General features: G+C 34.1%; 8 protein-coding genes across 8 annotated transcripts; 5 read left to right on the forward strand and 3 right to left on the reverse strand.

Annotated features, from left to right (window-relative positions):
• Window positions 1-110: 110 nt before the first annotated feature.
• DNA2 (bifunctional ATP-dependent DNA helicase/ssDNA endodeoxyribonuclease DNA2) lies at window positions 111-4,508 on the forward strand (the record flags this gene model as incomplete). Its single annotated transcript, XM_011279357.1, has 1 exon — window positions 111-4,508. One exon carries the CDS (start codon window positions 111-113, stop codon window positions 4,506-4,508), a length of 4,398 nt encoding a protein of 1,465 aa, XP_011277659.1.
• A 320-nt stretch (window positions 4,509-4,828) lies between these two features.
• Window positions 4,829-5,599, forward strand: MDE1 (methylthioribulose 1-phosphate dehydratase MDE1; the record flags this gene model as incomplete). The annotated part of the gene is made up of 1 exon (XM_011279358.1): window positions 4,829-5,599. One exon carries the CDS (start codon window positions 4,829-4,831, stop codon window positions 5,597-5,599), a length of 771 nt encoding a protein of 256 aa, XP_011277660.1.
• A 152-nt stretch (window positions 5,600-5,751) lies between these two features.
• On the reverse strand, window positions 5,752-6,093 carry LSM8 (U4/U6-U5 snRNP complex subunit LSM8; the record flags this gene model as incomplete). The annotated part of the gene is made up of 1 exon (XM_011279359.1): window positions 5,752-6,093. One exon carries the CDS (start codon window positions 6,091-6,093, stop codon window positions 5,752-5,754), a length of 342 nt encoding a protein of 113 aa, XP_011277661.1.
• A 205-nt stretch (window positions 6,094-6,298) lies between these two features.
• On the forward strand, window positions 6,299-6,556 carry BN7_136 (uncharacterized protein; the record flags this gene model as incomplete). The annotated part of the gene is made up of 1 exon (XM_011279360.1): window positions 6,299-6,556. The coding sequence occupies one exon, from the start codon at window positions 6,299-6,301 to the stop codon at window positions 6,554-6,556; it is 258 nt and encodes an 85-aa protein (XP_011277662.1).
• A 295-nt stretch (window positions 6,557-6,851) lies between these two features.
• On the reverse strand, window positions 6,852-7,817 carry OST3 (dolichyl-diphosphooligosaccharide--protein glycotransferase OST3; the record flags this gene model as incomplete). The annotated part of the gene is made up of 1 exon (XM_011279361.1): window positions 6,852-7,817. One exon carries the CDS (start codon window positions 7,815-7,817, stop codon window positions 6,852-6,854), a length of 966 nt encoding a protein of 321 aa, XP_011277663.1.
• A 370-nt stretch (window positions 7,818-8,187) lies between these two features.
• MKT1 (Mkt1p) lies at window positions 8,188-10,395 on the forward strand (the record flags this gene model as incomplete). Its single annotated transcript, XM_011279362.1, has 1 exon — window positions 8,188-10,395. One exon carries the CDS (start codon window positions 8,188-8,190, stop codon window positions 10,393-10,395), a length of 2,208 nt encoding a protein of 735 aa, XP_011277664.1.
• A 149-nt stretch (window positions 10,396-10,544) lies between these two features.
• BN7_139 (DEAD/DEAH box helicase) lies at window positions 10,545-13,073 on the reverse strand (the record flags this gene model as incomplete). The annotated part of the gene is made up of 1 exon (XM_011279363.1): window positions 10,545-13,073. The coding sequence occupies one exon, from the start codon at window positions 13,071-13,073 to the stop codon at window positions 10,545-10,547; it is 2,529 nt and encodes an 842-aa protein (XP_011277665.1).
• Window positions 13,074-13,828: 755 nt separating this feature from the next.
• Window positions 13,829-18,601, forward strand: DNF3 (aminophospholipid-translocating P4-type ATPase DNF3; the record flags this gene model as incomplete). Its single annotated transcript, XM_011279364.1, has 1 exon — window positions 13,829-18,601. The coding sequence occupies one exon, from the start codon at window positions 13,829-13,831 to the stop codon at window positions 18,599-18,601; it is 4,773 nt and encodes a 1,590-aa protein (XP_011277666.1).
• Window positions 18,602-18,960: the final 359 nt, after the last annotated feature.

Genomic DNA, 18,960 nt, shown 5'->3' on the forward strand with positions numbered 1-18,960 from the left:
GAAACGCGGTTGCGCGAGCGCGATTAAGATTTTACGCATCACAAAACCAAAACAGATGAGACTAGAATATTACCATCTGGTTATTAGAAGCTATATTAGAGACATGAGCCATGTCTGATAGGAAAAGAGATGCTAAACAGGTTGTATCGCCTAACAAGCACCGTCTGGAAAAGAGGAGGAAAGATATAAATCAAAAGGAAAACGACTCACCATTTCCCAAGTTAAAGACAAAATACGTATTTGCACCAACTAATAATCTGAATTGCTCAACTCCATTAAAACAAATAAAAGTTGACCCAAATATACCCAAACAAGAGACAGATTCACCATCATCGAAGGAGTCACGAGAAATAATAAGGAATGACCATCATAGCTCTGATGACCACGTATTTTGGGCTGCAACTCCAAAGCAGATCAAACAAGGTGATACTAATCAAAAAAATCTTCCGTCATCTCCTTTAACAACAGAACTACTAAAGATAGATCCCATGAATAATGTTTCTAACAAGTATCAATCAATGATGTATGATAATTTTGCATCCCAAAGATCACCTACTACATTGAAAACAAACCCGAATCAAAAATTCACATCAACACCAAAATCTTTGATACCAAAAAGTGATAGTTTTCCAAGATGTAATAGTGTCAAATCATTAACAGGTCAGAAATCCAAGATCATGGCAAATCGCTCTTTAACTAATTCACCTGCAACACCACTTCAAGGAAATATCAAACGGAAGGACATTACAAGTTTAATTAGTACCATTGAATCCGGGTTTGACACAACAGAGGAGAACCTAGAAACTCTCACGGAACCTAAACAACAGTTAAATCAAGAGGTAAAGAGACCAGAGGAAACTAATATACCTGTGAAATTGAACCATCAAGATATTAAAAATGATACAAAACCAGATAAGTCGTTTGATGTTTCAAGTGATTTTTTTAGTGATGATTTTAGTGATGACTTTATGAATGATTTGGATAAGGTGCTAGAGAAAGGCTCTACACAGGTTGCTAAACCGGAACCAACCATATTGAAGAAAGACGAGGTTGAAAATATAATAGAGAAGCTAAGCCAAAAGACCTTGGAAAATAACGATGATTTCGACGATACCCTCGAAGATGATGACTTAGATGATGAAGAATTTGATAAGATGATCGAGGAGAAGCTTACACAGAAACAGCCTAACACACAAACTAATGCTGAGCCCAGGCTGACTACTCAAGAAGAACGCATCAAAAAAATTGATTTTGAAGGATCCAAGGTTTTCAAACAGGACATTGAAAGAACTGATACTACTAAAATCGAACATTACAAAAAGGAAGAACAAAATCTGGCAAAATGTGCAGTTGAGAGGAAGAATGTCAAAAGGTTTCAAGTCAAGCATGTATTGACCACATCATTCACACAGAAGAATGTCAAAAGGGATCAAAAAATTTTGACCGCTGTTGATGGAAATGGTAATACATCAAAGATTGTTGTTAGAGATCCTTGGGTGAAACTTGATATTGGTGCTCAGGATGTGATTCACATAGTTGGGGAAAGCTACAAGCTGGTTGATAAAGATAGTGATAATTTATTAATTTGGAACCCTGACTTACTACTATCAGCAACGTTGATTGGTGATACTATAAATTGTTATAGACGGTCAGTTCTTAAGACTAGATTGGATTTTAGAGGTGAATATAATATGGCATTGATAGTTGGTGAAATTGTCCATTCGTTGTTTCAAGCGGTATTGAGAGAGAGAAACTGTTCAAGTGAATTTTTGCATGAGGAACTTGAGCATGAGCTTGATGATAATTTATTAACAATCTTGGTTATAGATGAGACCAAAGAAAGCATAAGAGGTGAAGTTAGCAACCACATACCTTATATAAAGACTTGGTATGAGAATTATGCAGTTGATAAACCACTACAGCGTTCCGGAATTAGAATCTCAGGAAAGAGGGAGAAATCATTGTTTTCAGCTAGTAATATATTAGACATTGAAGAAAATATTTGGTCTCCAATATATGGGTTAAGAGGATTGATTGATGTTACAATTGAAGCAAACTTACAAAGCTCTAGTAAAAGCGGTAAATTTATTGCACCATTGGAGCTCAAGTCTGGTAATAGAGCACAGTTAGCTCATGGTGCACAAGCTTCACTTTATACTCTACTTTTAAAAGATAGATATGAAATGGACGTTGGATTTTTTATGCTTGTGTACACTCGTCTTAAGGAAACAACAAAATTTGAAATTGATCATAGACAGCTCAAAGATTTGGTCATGTGCAGAAATTTATTGTCCAACTATTTGAAGGAAGGATCAAGAGCATTACCAGAATTAAAAAAATCAGCAGAGTGTGATAATTGCTACGCTGTATCTGAGTGTATGACTTATAACAAGCTCATGGAAGATGGAACTGCCAATGAAAGTGGACTAAAAGATAATGTTTACGATGATATCACGGGCCATTTGAATAAGGATTCTCATAAAAGCTTTTTCAACTATTGGGATGATCTCATAACCAAAGAAGAAGGTTCCATCAATATGTTGAAACGTGATCTATTCCTAACTGATGGTCCTACAAGAGAAAAGACATCGGGAAAATGCTTGAGTAACTTGGTTATCAAAGGTGCCATTGATGAAGAGGGTGACGAGAGCAAAAAGTACATTTACACATTTGAAAGAAATACAAAAGGTGCTGCTGCTTTAAATGTATCTCAATTATCCAAGCATGATAGAATCATAGTAAGTGATGAATCAGGTCACTTTGCTCTTTGTTCAGGTTTTGTTCTTAGTGTTAGACCAACTGAGATCACAATTTCAACAATTAGAAGATTGAAGAACAACAATGTGAAGTTGGATAATTTTGATGTTAGAAATAACCAAACATACCAGACAGTTTTGAGACCGATGGAAAGAAATAGTACAACAAATGGTGATCTAACATATCGTATTGATAAAGATGAGATGTTTCATGGTATGAAGCTGGCTCGATTTAATTTATTAAATCTCTTCTTAAAAGATGGTGATGTTCATAAAAGAGAGTTATTTGTCGAAGGAAGGAAGCCAGTTTTCAAGGCTAAACCGGTACTTTATGAATTACCAAAAGGCCACAGTTTCAATATTGACCAAATTCAAGCTTTTGATAAAGTACTTTCTGCTGAAGATTATGCTTTACTTCTAGGGATGCCAGGTACTGGTAAAACTACTGTTATTGCACAGTTGATCAGGTTATTAGTGAGTCAAAATAAATCAGTTCTTTTGACCTCATATACACACTCTGCAGTTGATAATATTTTGCTTAAGATGAAGAATGATGATATAGGAATCGTCAGGCTAGGAAGCGTCTCAAGAATTCACCCAGAGATTAAAGAATTCTCACCATACCAAAAGGATATAAAGTCTAAATCGGATTTGGATAAGGCATTTATGGAACCTCCAGTTGTTGCTACAACTTGTCTTGGTATATCTGATTGGATTTTCAATAAGAGAAGATTTGATTACTGTATTGTTGATGAATCATCTCAGGTATCAATGCCTGTATGTCTTGGTCCGTTGGGCTTTTGTGATAAATTCGTTCTTGTGGGTGACCATTATCAATTACCTCCATTGATTGTTAACCAAGATGCAAAAGCTGGCCTTTCAAAAAGTTTGTTCAAATCATTGAGTGAAAGTCACCCAGAGTCAGTTGTTGACTTAACACATCAGTACAGAATGTGTAGTGATATTATGCTTTTATCCAATACTATCATTTATGAAGGTAGATTGAAGTGCGGCTCAGATGAAGTTGCAAACCAGAAATTGAGAATACCTGAAAAAGGAAGATTAAATGAAGTTATTTCCCAAGATGTGACACCTGATCAATTCTGGATGGATGCTATTTTAGATGATAAGAACAAAGTGCTATTCTTGAACCATGATAATGTCGGAGGATGTGAAGAATCTGCATCTAAGGAAAACATTGAAAATCATAAAGAAGCTGAATTGGTTCACCAAATAGTTCAGGGTATGGTTTTGTGTGGAGTTGAACAATCAAGCATAGGTATTATGTCTTTCTATAGAGCTCAACTTCGTCTTTTCTACAGAAAGTTTAGTGATTACAAGGATATTGAAATGTTAACAGCTGATCAATTTCAAGGAAGAGATAAGGATTGTGTTATTATTTCTCTTGTCAAATCAAATCACAGAAATGATGCTGGTAGTTTATTAAAAGAATGGAGAAGAGTCAATGTTGCAATCACAAGAGCAAGATCAAAGCTAATCATTATCGGATCTAAAAGGACTTTACAATCTTTACAAACTATAGACGCATTTATGAACATTTTACATTCAAGAGGTTGGTTTTACGATCTTCCAAAAGCTGCTGATACAATCTATAGATTTAAACCATCTACAATTAATTCATCAAGTTCAGTATCTTCTAGAAAACCAAGTCAGGTCAAAAGTATCAGTCAGTCCAAAGCACTACAAAATAAACCATTAGCAAAGGACATTGCCATGGAGATGGGTCTTTAAGCTTTTATTTATTTTAATAATTTATATATATATGCAGCATATTCTTGTTTAATTAAAGCATTTTAATGAAATTTTACGAATCATATTTATTTCTCCAGTGTAGTATTTGTTTTATAGTCACAAATCCACCTTGATTCGTGAATCTATTCATGTTGTGGCTTGATTTCTAGCGCGTACATATTACAGGCGAGGATCATTTCGGATTTTTTTGAGCATGTGTTGAAGGGAATTAAGACATCGTGATATAAAATACAAAATAATCAAATCTAATAATCAATCTCTCATTATACAGAAATATTGCAAACTCACTCATATTTGAAATGTCAAGCTGCTTCTGCAATCATTCAAAGGAACAAACTGCTCCAGAGAAGGCTACTACAGACCCGGAAGATCAATTGATCACAAGTACAGATCCAAACCATCCAGCCAACTTGATTTGTGAATTATGTAAACTTTTCTATGATAACGGATGGGTTACAGGTACTGGTGGTGGTATAAGTATAAGGGATGGGAACAAGATCTTTATTGCACCATCAGGAGTACAAAAGGAACGTATGCTCCCAGAAAATATGTTTGTTATGGACTTGGAATCTACCAAATATTTGAGAACTCCGAAGATTTATAAACCATCTGCTTGTACACCATTATTCATGTCAGCTTATACCATGAGAAATGCTGGTGCTTGTATACATACACATTCGCAAGCTGCAGTTATGGTTTCATTGCTTTATGAAAAGGAATTCAAAATTGCTAATATTGAACAAATTAAAGCCATTCCTAAAGTTACAGAACCAGGTTATCTAAGTTTCTTTGATACTTTGACCATTCCAATCATTGAAAATACAGCACATGAAGAAGATTTGACTGATACACTACAAAAGGCAATCGAAGAATATCCAGGTGCTACAGCAGTTATTGTTAGAAGACATGGTATCTATGTCTGGGGTGAAACTGTTTGGAAGGCTAAAGTGTACAACGAAGCTATTGATTATTTATTAGAATTGGCTGTGAAATTAAAACAATTTGGAATTCCACCATATGTTGCAGTTGGTGAAGAAAAGAAATATGTTGACCCAAAAATCTACAATTGAACTCTTATTATTATATAAACTCTATTAAACGTTCATTCCTTAGATAAATACACTTCACCTTATTAATTAGCTTGTATTTCATCATATCACATTTCTATAAATACATATTTTGTTGAACATCCAGGCTCCGTAGGGAAGTCTATCAACTTGAATCATTGAATTGATTTTTTTGTCTTCACTAGAGGGGCACCTTTAACTTTGGTCCAATCTATCTGTTTATCCAACTCTTCATCAACCAGCCCTACGCATGAAACCAAATCGCCTCGTATCACTTGCAAACCTAAATCTTCTATTATGCTTTCTTCATCTTGATATATTACTCTTTCTTGAGTTTCAGTGAGTATTAAGTTCGTTAGGTGATCAAAACCTTCTAGTATACCGACAAAGTATTTCCCATCTGTCGTTATTACGGCAACTTTTTCTGAGAAATTGTTAGTAAATCCACTTGATGTACTCTTAACATATCTTAGAATACTCACTCTCTCTAAATGCATTTAGACTTGACATTTCAGTTAATGTGGTTTGTGATTGGCTTTATTGTGCCCTTCTTTTGGTCTGTTTACTCTTCTGATTAAATTTTGTATACTAGAAAAATCCCAGCTAAGCTTAGTAAGAAAATTCAATTATTCACTAAATATAATAACACAACAGTGCACTATACCTTCACAATTAACGACTATCTTATTAATTTACTGAAAAATGTCAAGATCAGGTAATAATGAGGACTTCAGGTTCTTCAACCCCACCGAAGGAGAACCACTTTCACAATCACAGCGCTACGATATCCATCCGATGGAGCTTGTTGTTCAATCACTCGTCGGTGGTCCATTAGAGGCTTTATCAAACCACTTGCAAACACTACATGAATCACAAGTTGTATTGATCGCCAGACTCAAGATAATGGAAGAAAGTATGTACACTGATTATTCAAAAGAATTTTGGGAGGTTAAAGGCTAACAAATAAACTATAGAGTTGAAGAAATATAATGATCAAATGATTGTTGATATTGATGTTAAAGACACCAACGAACGCATTATATCACTTAGAAAGAGACTAATTAAGGTACAAACTACATTGAAAGAGGTTGAACAAAGGGTGGATAGAATAAAACTCAAGATATGACTACAACCATTATGACTTATGAAACGTTTTTTTTTTTGTTTGCTTTAGCATCTAGCATTTGCATTTATATATTTATACGAGATGTATTTTGTGGAATTGTATTCAAACTTTGACATGCCCTCTTTGAACTTAACCCCATAATTTTAATAATTGATATGGATAACCAGGACTCTTGAATTTGAAGATAAGGAATAATGCACTATAAACAACCAAAATTATAAAGACGATTATAGCAACGGCAATGAATTGAACTTTTTCATTTTTAATGTACTTAACTCTGGTGACCAAACTAACAAATGAAAATGCTAAAATCGCATAAATGAATGACATAATTTGAGTTTCAGCACCTAGTTGAGCTTGTTGACCTGAGACAAAATATTCGGCTCTTCCATCAGGTAAGGTTCTAGCATATGGCATACCTCTAATTGCGTTGAACATATAACCAGTGATGAAAACCAAGATTGAAAAAACAGTTAACCCACCCCATAATGGTTTATTGCTGAAAACAGTTGAAACTGATGAAAAGTTCTTTTTCAACAACAAGACTGAACAAAATGTGAATATAGCTGTGATTAATATACTTCCATATGGAACTGCTTCATAAATTTTAACATCTTTCTCTGTAAGTTCACTTAATACTGCTGCTAATTCTTGACCCAAATTGTTACCTGGAACAGGTAATTGTTGTAAATTTTCATTGAATTTTGTTGTATCTTCAGTTGGTGAATACAAGTAGAGTCTTGGGACGTTGTTCAATTGGAAAGCTTGGAAAATTTCACGATATCCATCAGCAAAGTCAGATCTTGCAAAGAATAAATTATCACCATCTGGATGGTCAGAGAACCATGAGTCTGCAAGCTTATCAAATTCTGGACTTAACTGTTGACAAATAGTACATCCAACTTGTGGATTTGTAGCTGTAAGTAAGAGTAAGATGTATGAGTCCCTTGGACCTTCTAAAATTCTTTCATAATTGTTTTTTGTTAACTTAATGACATTTGATTTGGATTTTTCTTTATGCTTGAACAAATTTGATGCACTCAAGGCATTGGTGACCGCCAAAAACAAGGTTAAGGCCAGTAATGTGAACTTCATTGCTTTCTTGTAACTTCCACAGAGTATACAGTGAAATTGAGGGTCAATTGAGTTCAAATTTAGAAGTCAAGTAGAACAACTTCTTTTCAAGTCAATTAGACCCATTATTTTGGGATACGCTGTTCAATTAATTTCGAAAGCTCCAAAGACGCGCGAGATTCGAGGCCGCGAATTCGGAAGTTGTCTTGAACGTCAAAATTCAGGTTCAGAGCTGTGTTTACAAACTACAATGAAAAGACGTTGGCGTTTAATTTCAAAGAACAATACAATTCCATTGCAAGCCCCAACTCAATAGTTTGATTGATTGAAATATGCCTAGTGAGTACCATGTGCTACTTATTTCTGCAAGACGCGTTACTAACTGTGCTCAATGCCTATAGTCAAATCTCTGGAACAATATTTCTTCGAAAGAAACTTACCGGTAACACTACCAGTGGAAACGCTCAAAAACTCTAGATTGGGTATTGATGTCAACCACTACCTTTCTAGGCTGTTGGGATCCAAAAGAGAACTGAACATTGATGCTATTGGTGGGTTTCCAAACTCTTTGAAAACCTACATTAGATCCGATGTCCAATTGTTTAGGGAGTTAAATATTACACCAATATTTGTCTTCAGTGGTAATGATATTGTGGATCAATACGACTTGAAAAACTCTAAGGAGAATTCATCAGCTGAAACTTTCAGAGAGAGAGCATGGAACCATTATGGTTCTTACCAGTCTAAAAACCAAACCTCAATTCCTTTCACCCCACATGACACTTTTAGAGACTACAATGCACCATTTACATTTGAAGCAATTACTAGAGATTTGATTGACTATTTTAATGACTTGGGTCTTGAGTATTTTGTCGCTCCATACCTGTCCTGGGCTCAATTATCATACTTCTATGAAACTGAATATATTGATGCTATCTATGGTCCAACTGAATGCGTACTCTTACCAAATGTTGATAAGTATATCTTTGCATTCGAATTTCCAGAAAAAGTATTTCGTTTCGTTGAAAAACGCAGGCTTTTAAATGAATTTCAAATCGGTCCTCAACAATTACTGGAAATCGCTGTATCTGTTGGATGTGACTTACAGCCTGTCACATTGCCAATTTATAATGGGTACCCACAACAACAATTATTCCATATTGGTCTCTCAATTATTAATGGTGGTGGTAATATTTATTCAAATATTTCAGCATTAAACAATGAAGATGTCAAGACCAGATTTCAGAAAGGTGTTTTAGCTCTACAATACTTACCGGTATTGAAACAAAATGGAAGAGTTGAATTATCACATTATGATGAACATATAGAACCTCCAAATCCTGACACTCTACCACCATCTGATATACATGATATTATTGGTCAAAGGTTACCTCATGAATACTTTTTTTATGAATCCTTAGGTTTAATAAATCCAAAGATCTTGGAGTCTGTCGTTTATGGTACTTATTTTGAAAATCAACCAATAGATGGGGGTATTCCATCTCAGTACAAATCGTTGGTTAGCTCAACAGTCAATGCGTTCAAAAACAAAGAACTCAATTTGTTGACACAATCTATCAATAGATATTATCAAGTGAAGAAAATTCATTTTGTCAAATATTTCGATAAAGATGATGTTGAACTTGACAACAAGATGTATCCACCAATGTCAACTACTATTGATGGAATTGTCATCAAGTCTGATACTGAAACATTCAATTTCTCTTCATTTTTGAACTCGTTAGAAGAGGATGATTTACTTGGTAAAAAGATCATAGGTGAATATGGTGTTTCTCAAGAAGCTGACAGATTGAAAACTGATTATGAAATTATAGCTACATCTACTTTAAGAACTTTGAGCTTGTTAGGTTTAATTGACTTTAAAAATGGTAAACTAGTTCCAAACAAATGGTCTAAATCTTTATTCGCCATCAAAAATTTTGATCCGATCCATCAAGAAAAACTATTGACATTATTGATCTTCATCAAATTAAATGCCTTCCAAATTACAGAACCATTTACACCATCTTTGATCGGTAATTCAACAACCACAGATCCGAAAAATAGTCGAACAGTTCTATTATTTGCAAGATTAGCTACATTTCTCCAAGTGGAACAGAAACAAACACAATATATAGGGCCTATTTCCAGAAATATATTAGCTTTCAGATCGTCAATTGATTTAGTCAAAAATAATATTAGAGAATTGTTAGAATGTGTATTAGTCAACTCGTTAGCAAATAATGAAGTTTCAAAATTGGATAAAACAAATTCACAATGGAGGAAATTAGTGTCTCAAATTCCATATAAAGAAGGAACACCAAATACTATCTTGGGGATTGTGTTCCAGGCAGTCTTTGATATCTATTTTCAACAAGATGGTGATTTGGCAAGAGCCAAACTTGAAGTTTTCGAAGCGTTTAGAGGCCAACATAACTCGATTTCAAATCTTGAAGAAGATCTCTCTAAAGGCTTCAAATTCATTAAGCAAGCTTTCAATTTGGTTGAAGTTTTGCATGAAGATAACTTAATCAACTCTGAAGTCTTTGCAGATTTTGAAAGAGTCAACAAAATCACTGTTGAAGCTTTAAAAAAATAAATTTTTTAGAGGATTCTAGTTAGATATAATAAATAAAACTTAAAAATAAAAATGAAATTGTAATGTGAATTATTTATACTTGTAAGTTGTACAGTACTATATACTACTATTACATTAAATCTTGTATGCAAGAATCATCATCAGTTTATTCATTGTTTTCCTAGACCAAACAATTTGATTAAATCATTAGAGCTTAATTTTTCAAATAATTTATTCTTTGCTGTATTATCACCATCGGTAATTGCCTTTGCCAAATTTCTTTTCCGGTCTTGTAATTTTAATATTTCCTCTTCAACAGAGTCTTTGATAGCAAACTCATAAACATCAACTGATCTTGTCTGACCAATACGATAGACTCTATCAATAGCCTGTGCTTGGATTTGGGGATTCCACCAAGGATCAAAAATAACAACTTGAGATGCAACGGTTAAGTTTAAACCTAAAGCACCAGATTTCAATGAACACAAAAGCACAGTGGTATCTTCATTGTTTCTTAGCTTTTCTAACGCAGCATCTTTTTGCTTTAATGACATATGACCATCGTAATTAACAGAAGATATACCATGATCTTTCAAAATAGGACCCATCAATAATAACATTTCCCTAAATTGTGAGAATACAATTGTTTTTCTCTTTGGTTCCTTCTTCAAGATTTCGAGAAGTTTCAAAACCTTTGAACCTTCATATTTCTTGTTCTTTTCCAGTTTCTCGTGACACTTTGTACAAACCTTATCGGTACCTTTGACTTTTTCCACAAAGCAGATTTCACATTTAGTTTCTTTCACAGTAAGTGTATTCATAAAATTTGTAATGTCGTCTAATTCTTGTGCAACATCCATATCTCTCTTTGATGGGGAAACATTACCTTGCTGAGATTGACGAGTAACTGTTGAAGATTTATTCAACTCTTCCAAATCTTCTTCACTCAAGTCACTCAATAATTTCCAGTGACAACAAACTTGGCGTAATCTTAATAGATACACAATTGCACACAACGAAAAGGATTTTTCGTTTCTGGATCTGTCACTTTTTGAAGATTTATTATCAATTCCAATTTTGGATGGTGATAGTTTACTGAATAATGTACCTGGTTCATACGACTTCTTGAGGCTTGGGTCTTTATTTTGAAATGCAATTTCCTCAAATTGATCTTCAAGGCTATGAACAAAATGCCTTTTCAAGTCTGTGTATAATTGTTCTTCAAGCTCTGTAAATTGAATTTCACATCTATGAATATTTTTTGGTGGTAAATTGAAATTGGTCGATTGTAGAATAGCTTTTGTTCTTCTCAACATTATCTCTTTTAACTCTTCCTTAAGCAGGGAAAAGGCTTCTTTGGCTTTACCTTGCTTCAATGTCTTTGAGATCACGAGGTTCCAATAGTTTTCATTAGCAAATTTAGAAATTCTTAAAAATATAAATAGAGATTGCAATTCACTCATCGAGTTCTGAATTGGTGTACCAGTCAAGCACCATCTTCTTAAACTTTCAATATTGTATGCTGCGATTGATGTTTTGGTTTTTTTGTTTTTTATAGTATGTGCTTCGTCAAGAACAACTCTATACCAATAACCTTGATATATAGGGGATTTTTCTTTTTCAAAATCAGATCTAATTGTGTCATAAGACGAGATGATAACATCATAGTCCTTTAGTTCTTTGTAATTAGTTGCTCTATTTGGACCATGGAATATCAGGACTCTCAAGTGGGGAGCAAACTTTTTGATTTCTTGTGACCATTGGGTTGTCAAACTAACAGGGCAAATAACTAAAGTAGCCTTAAACTTTCTTAGAGGAACATTTTTATTCATAATATTCAAGTCATCATTTTCCAAATCATCTAAATCTTTCATATAATCAGCATCAGGTCTGTTCTTCACTATCAATGCGATTGTTTGAACAGTTTTACCGAGACCCATATCATCACATAACAAACCACCTTTATGAATGACCTTATCACGTTCCCTTTTACGCAAAAATTTCAAACCGTGAACTTGATGGTCTAGCAAATTTACGCTTAGTCCTTTAACTTTTCTGTCTTTTTCCTCAATTGGCTCTTGTAGCTTCTTTAATTCTTTCCTATCGTCATCTTCACCGATCTTAGCTAATAAGTTATCAACTAATTTTTGTTCATCTGCATATTGATCTGGGGAGTCTAAGAAAGCAGCACCCGTTCTAGATACTGATTTATTGTTTAATGCTGAGTAGGGATCTTTGAAAGGTGAATCCTCATTTGCGTACTTCTTAAACCCTGACTGGTGAAATTGGATATCATTTCTTGGATCAACATTCTCATTTTGTTTCATTGGTGAATCAATAACTACTGGATTCAAAGAATCTTTGTTGGGAGATAACTTTTGTTTGCTAAACTCAGAAAAAAACTGCTTGTTATTATTCCATCTCTTATCATCAACAGCTAATGGGGTATCACTGAAGAAAGCATTTTTATTGAAAGCTGCTGGCTTCTTGGTTGGGGTTAATGAAGTATTCTTATTTAATGGTTTCTTCTTTGGAGAGCTTAAAGATCCAAAGTTTTTTTTAAGGAATATACTTGAAGACTTTGGTGCGGCATTGGTTGGCTTTTTTTGATTGGGATCTAACTTCTTTGTAGTAGGCAGCTTCGATGGAGATATACTCATAGAGGACAATTGATCATCCAGATCATCAACAGACGACATTGTTGTAATTGCTTTAGCTTCAATCACCTTGTTGCAAAGTGGTCTAGACTCTATGGAAGTGTTATATCAGACTAAATATCAAGAATGAACTTATCAAGAACCAAGTTTCAACACATTTGTACAAACAACCGCTTAATTTAAAAAAAAATCTCAATGAAAACAAAAACATTTGTTTCTATAGCAACATTTAAAGGAAAATCACGTGTATTTGAATTGGTTCACGTGACGAGTTATTTTCAAGCCCTAAACTTTAGTGTGTGTTTTTTTTCTCCAAGTTACTGACTGGTCTTTGTAGCGCACCACAGAATTTCCGTAAATTTTGTATTCTACACTGCCATTTTGACTCCAGAGTCCAAGCCCGAAATTTAGGCCCTTTCGAATCGATTTAGCACAGTCAATTGCGCTTTTGATTGATTTGATTTGACACAGCGGTAAATCAATTATTAAGGATATTTACCTTGGAAGGTCACCTAGTTTTTACTTCACATTCACTTTCTACCCATAGATCAGAGTTTAACAGCCCGCTCTGTCATTAAAAGTCGTTGTCATAATCAGCAATTGAATAAGTATTATTGCACCGTGCTATAACGGTCAAATTTTAAGGGCTTCAAAAAAAAAACGTTTTAGTATTAAACATTACATTCGTTATTGATCCAAAGAAAGTTAATAGTAATCCGTTGTTTTGACCAGTTGGTTTAGTACAATCTTTCACAAAGTCAAGGTATTAGACATAGCAACGTGTCATTACGATCATAATGGCTGATCAGATACCTAATAATCAGAATCAGGATCAAAATCAAAATCAAAAACCATCACACAAAAAAAGACAAAGAGGTTATTCATTAAGAACTCAACTTTTCAATAAAACTGTTGATAAACAACTGCGATCTGACACAGAAAGTGGTACTCCGGCGGGTCAGTTGGCTGATAACATAGAGTTGGTTCAAATAAATGATCAAAATAATCAAAATGGTCCACTTGCAGAAATTAATTCATTAGATGAACGAGAAGAGAATGAACAATCTTCAAACCCAGTCCATCAATCAAATCGTGAATTCAGATCATCTATTATATCATCAGACAATGAAGAGCTTCAAGAACCAAAGAAAATAAGGCATGATTCAAGAAAGAAAACTTATTCTGGTCAAAGAGGTAAATTATCCAAAACTTTACAGGATGTCAAAAATTTTATGTTTAATATCAGACCATATAAAACTTCAAAAAATGGTCGTAAACTTCCAGTATCATTGACCAAAGATTTCAATCATTCAGTTTACCCAACTGTGCAATCCAAGAAAGGAGACGAATTATTACTAGATGAAAGGTATAAAAAACCATATTTAAACAATGTCATCACATCTGCCAGATATTCAATATATACATTCTTACCGCGTCAATTATATGCCCAATTTTCCAAAATTGCAAACCTTTATTTTCTTACAGTGGCTATTTTACAAATGATTCCTTCTTGGTCGACCACTGGTACTTATACAACTATTGTTCCACTCTTAATTTTCATCACAATTTCAATTGTCAGAGAAGGGTATGATGACTGGAGAAGACATTTACTGGATAAGAAAGAAAATAATCAATTCTCCAAGATTGTTCAACATAAAGATAGTAAAAGAGCATTGGGATATGGCGATAATACGTCAATTTATTCACTGTCAAGAACTACAAGTCATAACTCTGTCTCAAGATTAGATCCTGAAGAATATGAGTATGATCAACCTCGGAAGCAAGATGCTTTCAACCAGCCAAATACATTCACAAGGGACAATTATCTCAAACAATTAGATATTTCGGTTAACAAGATCAAGTGGAAGGATATAAAAGTTGGTGACATTGTTAAATTAGAACAAGATGAACCGGTACCAGCTGATATCATATTATTGACTTCGGATGGTGTTAATGAAAATGAAGTGTTTGTGGAAACAATGGATCTTGATGGGGAAACAAATTTGAAATCAAGGATACCACATCGTAAAATTACAAATATCATGAATACGGCTAATGGCTTAAAGAATTTCCAAGCTGGTGTCACTTTTGAAGATCCAAATACAGATCTTTATAATTTTGAAGGTGTTTTAGAGCTTGACGGTAAAACATATCCTCTTGGGCCAGAAAATGTTATCTATAGAGGTTCCATTATAAGAAATACAAGTAATGTTATTGGTCTTGTTATATTCACAGGTGAAGAATCCAAAATCAGAATGAATGCCATCAAAAATCCAAGAATTAAAGCTCCAAAATTGCAAAAATACATCAATATGATTGTTGGGTTTATGGTTTTTGTTGTGTTGTCATTATCGTTGTTTTCATTCATGGCTCAAAGATTAAACTTGAACAGTCATTGGGATACTTCATGGTATTTATACAATCAAGAAGCAGGTATTGCACCAACAGTGATGTCATTCATCATTATGTATAATACATTGATTCCTTTATCGTTGTATGTCACAACTGAAATTATCAAAGCTGTTCAATCTGGTTTCCTACATTGGGATATTGACATGTATCACAAACCTTCCAATACACCGTGTGAATCAAGAACTGCTACCATTTTAGAAGAATTAGGACAAGTCAGCTATGTATTTAGTGACAAAACAGGTACTTTGACTGATAATTTAATGATTTTTAGAAAGTTTAGTGTTGCGGGTACTTCTTGGACTCACAAAACAGATTCTTCGGTTTTTGCTAATAAAGATAACGGGAAAATTACTGATATAAATGAATCAAGTAGTGGTGATGATGCTGATAATGGATATATTTCTTCAAAGACCAGACCATCAATTGATATTAGAAAAAGTAATACAGTTTATACTGGTAGACCAAGTTTAGCATCTGCATTATCCAAAAGAACAGAAATCTCAAAATCAAACGCAGAAACTGGCGAAAATGATGCGCAAAATTTCAAGTCAACTTTAGATTTACTTGAATATATCCAGGTACACCCAAATACATTGTTCTCTAAGAAGGCCAAATTTTTTATTCTATCATTAGCTTTGTGTCATTCATGTTTGCCTAAATCTATTTCAGAAGATGAAGAGGATATTGAATATCAAGCATCGTCGCCTGATGAGTTGGCTTTAGTTGTAGCAGCTAGGGATATGGGATATGTCGTTTTTGGTAAGAATCATAAGGATTTGGCTATCAGAACTTATCCAAATGGGATGGATTCGGATCCAGTTGACGAGGTTTATACAATCACTGATACTGTGGAATTTTCATCAGCTAGAAAGAGAATGTCTGTCGTGGTTAAGTTTCCAGATGGGCGTTTATGTTTGATTTGTAAAGGTGCTGATAATATTATCATGGAAAGATTAAGAAATTCTGAGTTGGTTAACCAAAAACAGGCTGAACTTTTCAAGTCCACATCACAAAGAAAAGCTAACGAAGCCCAATTGGTGTTGCAGCAGCGTCTATCACAAGATATTCCAAGCTCAAGAAAATCTTTACAATTCTCTAGACCTTCAATTGGTGGGGCCTCAATAAATTCCAATGTTAACTCAATAGATGATTTTTTATCAAATAAAAAGAGAGATGATGATGAACTAAGTGATGTTGTTAGTGAGGCAAGAGAGTCACTCAACTTACAGCAACGTAAGAAATATAATATTGATTCCACTGAAAGTTATATTGGTAATGATAAGTTGGTTTTGAACGAGGAATACATCATTGAAAGAACTTTACAACATATAGAAGAATTTTCAACTGAAGGTCTAAGAACATTATTATACGGTTATAGATGGCTAGATAAGAATGAATATGAAAAATGGTCTCTCGAATACGCAAGTGCTAAAACATCACTGATTGATCGAGCAAATTTGATTGAAAAGGTGGGTGGTAAGCTAGAGAATAATTTAGAGTTGGCAGGTACTACTGCAATTGAAGATAAATTACAAGATGGTGTTTCAGATACAATTGAAAAGTTGAGAAGAGCAGGTATCAAATTGTGGATGTTGACTGGTGATAAAAGAGAGACTGCTATTAATATTGGTTACTCATGTAAATTGATTAAAGACTACTCTACTGTTGTTATTTTGGATTCAAATGATGAAGATGTGATCACTAAAATGAATGCAGCAGATTTAGAATTGAAAGCTGGTAATGTTGCACATTGTGTGGTTGTTATTGATGGTGCTACACTGGCTGATTTTGAAGCTGATCCATCTGTTCTTTCGATTTTTGTTACATTATGTACCAAAACTGACTCAGTGATCTGCTGCAGAGCTAGTCCTTCCCAAAAGGCCATGATGGTTACAAATATCCGTAATTTGAATAAAAATTTAGTCACTTTGGCGATTGGTGATGGTGCTAATGATATTGCAATGATTCAAAGTGCTGATATTGGTATTGGTATCACTGGTAAAGAAGGTTTACAAGCAGCCAGAAGTTCAGATTATTCAATTGCTCAATTCAAATTTTTGCAAAAGTTATTATTGGTTCACGGTCGTTATAATTATGTCAGAACTTCCAAGTTTGTTTTATCAACATTTTATAAAGAATTACTTTTTTACTTGACACAAGCCATATTTCAGAGAAATACAATGTTCACAGGTACTTCACTGTATGAACCTTGGTCATTATCAATGTTCAATACCTTGTTTACTTCATTACCAGTGTTGTGTATTGGTATGTTTGAAAAAGATTTGAAACCTGCAACCTTATTAGCTGTCCCTGAATTATATTCAAAAGGGCGTTTGAATGAAGCTTTCAACTTGAGAATATTTATTGGTTGGATGGTTGTTGCAGCTTCGACATCAGTATTGATTTGTTTCTCAAGTTGGTATCTCTGGGGCTACTCTGCATTATTAGATAACTCGTTATATCCTTGTGGTGTTTTGACATTTACAGCCATTGTCTTTACAATCAACATCAAAATACAATATTTGGAACAACATGATAGAACTTCAATGAATTTAGCTTCCTGTTTGATTTCGTGTCTTGGTTGGCTATTATGGTGTTGTTTGTTACCTGGTTTATATAAGCAAGAAACAAGTAAAATTTATGATGTTTTCAAGGGTATTTATTGGAAATTCGGTAAAGATGTTACCTGGTGGGCAAGTTTATTGATCATTGTTGCAATGCCATTATTGTATGATATTATCTTGCAAGTGCTGAGAAATTGGTTTATGCCAACCGACTCTGATATTTTTAGAGTATTGGAGAAAAACACAGAAATTCGCAGAAAAATTGAGTCCGAAGCATTTGATCAAATGAAACAAGGATGGGTCTGGTCCAAAGATGAATCAAGACTGGCTAGATTTATGCCTCGCAGAAGACAAAACACCATTACTTTAGATACTGAATTACCACCTGGTACCCCATCTGAAGCAAAAGCATCATCGTATCTGTATAATGACGGTGAGTTCGAAACTGAAGTCTTACCAAGTGGTAAATTACTCAAGAGACGTTTAGGTGAATCCAAAACCCGTAAATTGGGTAAGAGATTAAGATTTGTTAAGGAAGATAACGATGAAGATGTTGATAAGATCATTGAAGAAAGAATGAAAGATTTGGAATAGTAGCAGGCTACTGATTTCATTTGTAAGATTAGCGTTTTATTTATTTTGGTTTTTGTTGATGATTTTTTTTATAGAGTGATTTATGTTCTAGTTATTGTTTCTTATGACCGTTGTCCCTTGTAGTAAAGATATAATTTTAAGGAACGTTTGAACTTTTGAGTTTTGAAGTTATTTATTGTTCTTTATGTGCCACATGGGACCGGAATTAGGTGCCGCATCTGATCTATGTTTTACGACTTCCGACTCAAAAAGTACATCACCGAAAAGTTAAGGAAAAAAAGACATCCAAGTTCCAACCTTGAAATGATGCACATGTATAAGCTCTGAACAGAATTTACACCGTTCAAAGCATTTCAAGA

Source organism: Wickerhamomyces ciferrii, contig 00001 (genome assembly GCF_000313485.1).
Source record: "Wickerhamomyces ciferrii WGS project CAIF00000000 data, strain NRRL Y-1031 F-60-10, contig 00001, whole genome shotgun sequence".
Lineage (NCBI taxonomy): Eukaryota > Fungi > Ascomycota > Saccharomycetes > Phaffomycetales > Wickerhamomycetaceae > Hansenula > Hansenula ciferrii.